General features: G+C 43.1%; 1 protein-coding gene and 1 pseudogene across 2 annotated transcripts; both read left to right on the top strand.

The window, feature by feature from the left end:
• Positions 1-2,504: 2,504 nt before the first annotated feature.
• On the top strand, positions 2,505-5,252 carry LOC110286923 (annotated as a pseudogene). The gene is made up of 2 exons (XR_003835724.1): positions 2,505-3,930; positions 5,091-5,252. The product of XR_003835724.1 is annotated as an importin subunit alpha-1 pseudogene (transcript).
• LOC110286924 (60S ribosomal protein L6-like) lies at positions 3,965-5,050 on the top strand. The gene is made up of 2 exons (XM_021153595.1): positions 3,965-4,086; positions 4,276-5,050. The coding sequence occupies exons 1-2, from the start codon at positions 3,965-3,967 to the stop codon at positions 5,048-5,050; spliced, it is 897 nt and encodes a 298-aa protein (XP_021009254.1).
• Positions 5,253-5,513: the final 261 nt, after the last annotated feature.

The raw sequence follows: 5,513 nt of genomic DNA, 5'->3' as shown, positions 1-5,513 counted from the left end.
ATATATATATATATATATATATATATATATATATATATATCCCTTGGAATGCAGTGCTAAGCTTAATAAAACTCTAGCTTACACCAACTCTAAAACCACAATTGATGACTATTCTTGGTTGCCAATTTGACTACATCTAGAATTGACTAAAATACAAGCAACTGGAAAAACTTGTGAGGGATTTGTTTTTCTTAATTAAATCATTTGAAGTATGAAAACCCATTTCTAATCTGAATCTTTGGAGCTGGGAAGATCCACATTTAATCTGGATCACACCTTCTGCTAGCAGCCTATATAAAGGACATTTAAGAAGGAAGCTTGCTTTCTTTGCATGCTACATGCACACACACATTAATTTAATTTGCTCTTTGTTCCCCCCTACCGTATCTCCCCTGGATTCCCCCACTTCTCACATATTCCCTTCTGCCCTTTCTGTTTTCATGTCATATATGTGTTATTCTCTCAAGTTCTGTCTTCTCACATCCCTTTAGATCTTTTTCCCCATATGAAAGCTTTTCTTTTTCTAGTTTCATGTTCTACTATCTTAGATATGGTTTCTATTGCTGTGATAAAACACCATGACCAAAAGCAACATGGGGATGAAATGATTTATTTAATCTTACATGACACTAGAATGTTAGGGCCAGAACCCAAGGGAAGAACCTGGAAGCAGAAACTGAAGCAGAAACCATGGAGGAACACTGCTTAGTAGCTTGTTGACCATGACTTGCTCGTGACTAGGGTGGTACCACCCACAATAAGCAAGGCCCTCCCACACCAACCATTAATCAAGAAAATACTACACAGATTTGCTACAGGCCAATCTTCTAGAGGAATATTATCAAGATTCCCTGTTCCCAGATATATCTAGGCTTTTTATAAAGTTGACAAAAACAATTAGCATACCAACATACACATAACACACATATAATTTAAGTTTATATTACATAGCTGAGGGAAAACATTCTTATATTTTATCCTTCTAACCATGTATTTCTATCTTTTTTTAAAAATTATTGGATATTTTCTTTATTTACATTTCAAATGTTGTCCTTTTTCCTGGTTTCCTCCCCACTGCCCAGAAACCCCCATCCCATCCTCCCTCCCCCTGCTTCTATGAGGATGCTCCCCCACCCACTCACTCCCTCCTGACACCCTTGAATTCCCCTACACTGGGGTATCTATTGAGCTTTCACAGGACCAAGGGCCTCTCCTCCCACTGATACCCAACAAGGCCATCCTCTGCTTCATGTGCGGCGGGAGTCATGGGTCCTTCATGTGTACTCTTTGGTTGGTGGTTTAGCTCCTGGGAGTTCTGCGGGGGAGGGGGGGGTCTGGTTAGTTGATATTGTTGTTCTTCCTATGGGGTGGCAAACCCCTTCAGCTACTTCAGTCCTTTATCTGACTTATCTATTGGGGACCCCATTGGGGACCTCGTGCTCAGTCCAATGTTTGAGTGCGTGTATCAACCTCTGTATTTGTCAGGCACTGGCAGAGTCTCTTAGGAGACAGCCATATCAGGCTCCTGTCAGCATGCAGTTCTCGACATACACAATAATGTCTGGATTTGGTGACTATATATGGCATAAATCACGAGGTGGGGTAATCTATGGATGGCCTTTCCTTCCGTCTCTGCTCCACACCTTCTCTCCGAGTTTGCTCACATGAGTATTTTATTCCCCTTTCTAAGAAACACTGAAGCACCCACATTTTGGTTTTCTTTCTTCTTGAGCTTAATGTGGTCTATGAATTGTATCTTGAGTATTTGAAACTCCTAGGCTAATATCCACTTATCAGTGAGTGCATACCATGTGTGTTCTTTTGTGATTGAGTTACCTCACTCAGGATGATATTTTCTAGTTCTATCCATTTGCCTAAGAATTTCATAAATTTATTGTTTTTAATAGCTGAGTAGTACTCCATTGTGTAAATGTACCACATTTTCTGTATCAATTTCTCTGTTGAGGGACATCTGCATTGTTTCAAGCTTCTGGCTATTATAAATAAGGCTGCTATGAACTTAGTGGAACATGTGTCCTTGCTATATATTTGAGCATATTTTGGGTATATGCCCAGGAGTAGTATAGCTGGGTCCTAAGGACCCAACATTTTGCTGCTTACAGGAAACTCACTTCAGGGAAAAAGACAGACACTACCTCAGAGTGAAATGCTGGAAAACAATTTTCCAAGCAAATGGTCTGAAGAAACAAGATGTGGTAGCCATTCAAATATCGAATAAAATTGACTTCCAAGCCAAAGTTATCAAAAAAGACAAGGAGGGGCACTTCATATGCATCAAAGATAAAATCTACCAAGATGAACTCTCAATTCTGAATATCTGTGCTCCAAATACAAGGGCAGCCACATTCATTAAAGAAACTTTAGGGCACAAAGTCTGAGGGCTGAAGGGTAGCAGACGTTTCCACAGCCACTGACCCACAGCTTGAGTGCCCCGCACCCCCTTTCGTGGAAGTCTGAGCCAGCTGTACAGCTTTCCTCCTTGTTCCTGCAGCCATGTCCACGAACGAGAATGCTAACTTACCAGCTGCCCAACTTAACAGGTTCAAGAACAAGGGGAAGGACAGTACAGAAATGAGTCGCCTCTGAGCAGAAGTTAATGTGAAACTCAGGAAAGCTAAAAAAGATGAGCAGATGCTGAAAAGGAGAAACGTCAGCTCCTTTCCTGATGATGATACTTCTCTGCTACAGGAAAACTGGAACAACCAGGGGACTGTAAATTGGTCTGTTGAGGACATTGCTAAAGGCATAAACAGTAACAATTTGGAAAGCCAGCTCCAAGCTACTCAAGCTGCTCAGAAATTGCTTTCTAGAGAGAAACAGCCTCCTATAGACAACATCATCCGGGCTGGTTTGATCCCAAAATTTGTGTCCTTCTTAGGCAAAACTGATTGTAGTCCTATTCAGTTTGAATCTGCTTGGTCACTCACCAACATTGCTTCTGGAACATCTGAACAGACCAAAGCTGTGGTGGATGGAGGTGCTATCCCAGCATTTATTTCTCTCTTGGCATCTCCCTATGCTCACATCAGCAAGCAAGCTGTCTGGGCTCTTGGAAACATTGCAGGTGATGTTTCAGCTTTCCAAGACTTAGTTATCAAACATGGTGCAATTGACCCACTGTTGACACTTCTTGCAGTTCCTGATCTGTCATCCTTGGCATGTGGTTACTTAAGTAATCTTACCTGGATGCTTTCAAACCTTTGTCAAAACAAGAACCCTGCACTTCCCTTAGACGCTGTTGAGCAGATTCTTCCTACTTTAGTTCGACTCCTGCACCACAATGATCCAGAAGAATTAGCAGATTCCTGCTGGGCCATTTCCTACCTGAATGATGGTCCAAATGAGCGCATTGAGATGGTTGTGAAGAAAGGAGTTGTTCCCCAACTTGTGAAGCTTCTAGGAGCTACTGAACTGCCCATTGTGACTCCTGCACTAAGAGCCATAGGTAATATTGTCACTGGAACAGATAAACAGACTCAAAAAGTGATAGATGCAGGAGCACTTGCAGTCTTTCCCAGCCTGCTAACAAACCCCAAAACTAATATTCAGAAGGAGGCCACATGGACAGTGTCGAACATTACAGCTGGACGTCAGGACCAGATACAGCAAGTTGTGAATCACGGCCTAGTCCCCTTTCTTGTTGGTGTCCTCTCTAAGGCCGACTTTAAGACACAGAAGGAGGCCGAGTGGGCTATAACCAACTATACCAGCGGTGGGACTGTTGAACAGACTGTGTATCTCATTCATTGTGGGATAATAGAACCTTTGATGAACCTCCTGAGTGCAAAAGATACCAAGATTATTGAGGTTATTCTTGATGTCATTTCAAATATCTTTCAGGCTGCAGAGAAACTAGGTGAGACAGAAAAGCTCAGTATAATGATTGAAGAGTGTGGAGGCTTGGATAAAATTGAAGCACTACAGCTCTTTCCCATCTTGCAAGATGGCGGGTGTATTCAAGATGGCACCTGATACAAAGGAGAAGAAACCTGCGGCCAAGAAGGCTGATGGTGATGCTGCTGCCTCCCATCCTCGGGCCACCAAAGGAGCCAAAAAGGTTCGCCCTGAGGTTAAAAAGCCCAACTAGTCGGCCATCACTGGAAAGACAGGCCCATTGGACTTGCAAACTTTATATGCCCCAGTACAGGGGAACGCCAGAGCCAAAAAGTGGGAGTGGGGTGGGTAGGGGGGAGGGGGGGTGTATTGGGGACTTTTTGGATAGCATTGGAAATGTAAATGAGGAAAATACCTGAAAAAAAAAAAAAAGCCCAAGAAGGCGAAGCCCCATTGCAGCCCAAACCCTGTCCTGGTGAGAGGAATTGGCAGGTACTCCCGATCTGCTATGTACTCCAGGAAGGCCTTGTACAAAAGGAAACACTCGGCTGCCAAGACCAAGGTTGAGAATAAGAAGAAAAAGGAGAAGGTCCTTGCTACTGTCACCAAAACAGTTGGTGGGGACAAGAACGGTGGCACCCGGCTGGTGAAGCTTCGAAAAATGCCTAGGTATTATCCCACGGAAGACGTGCTTCGGAAGCTGCTGAGCCATGGCAAGAAGCCCTTCAGCCAGCACATGAGAAGGCTATGCTCCAGTCTCACTCCCGGAACTGTCTTGATCATCCTCACTGGGCGCCACAGGGGCAAGAGGGTGGTTTTCCTGANGCAGCTGGACAGTGGCTTGCTTCTTGTGACTGGACCTCTTGTCATCAACAGAGTTCCTCTGCGCAGAACACACCAGAAGTTTGTCATTGCCACCTCTACAAAAGTTGTTATCAGCAATGTTAAAATCCCCAAACACCTGACTGACGCTTACTTCAAGAAGAAGCAGCTGTGCAAGCCCAGGCATCAGGAGGGCGACATTTTTGACACGGAGAAGGAGAAATACGAGGTTACAGAGCAGNGAGAGGCTGATCAGAAAGCTGTGGACTCGCAGATTCTGCCAAAGATTAAAGCTGTTCCTCAGCTCCAGGGCTANCTGCGATCTCAGTTTTCCCTGACAAACGGGATGTATCCTCACAAACTGGTCTTCTAAATTGTTAACCTAATTAAACAGCTTCATATGTTCAAAAAAAATTGAAGCACTACAGAGCCATGAAAACGAGTCTGTATACAAGGCCTCATTGAACTTAATTGAGAAGGAGGAAGAGGAAGATCAAAATGTGGTGCCAGAAACTACCTCTGAAGGCTTCACCTTCCAAGTTCAGGATGGAGCTCCCGGGACCTTTAACTTCTAATGTCCAGCCAAGGCACAAAGTTGTTAGCTATGTGCTTTGCTATTCTGTGTTCTCATAGATTTGTCTTACTGTTTCTCTACTAAGAACTCTTTTTAAATGTGGTTTGTTATTGTAGCACTTTTTACAAAAGAAACTACACTTGAACAGTTATAAACTGTACATATTCTATGAAGCTGTTCTCTGAATTAATTTCTATGTGGAATTTCGTACCCTGTCTTGTCCTATAAATAAAGATTAAAGATCCATTCTTAAAAAAAAAAA

Source organism: Mus caroli, chromosome X, assembly GCF_900094665.2.
Source record: "Mus caroli chromosome X, CAROLI_EIJ_v1.1, whole genome shotgun sequence".
Classification (NCBI taxonomy): domain Eukaryota; kingdom Metazoa; phylum Chordata; class Mammalia; order Rodentia; family Muridae; genus Mus; species Mus caroli.
This window is presented reverse-complemented; position numbering and strand designations above follow the sequence as displayed.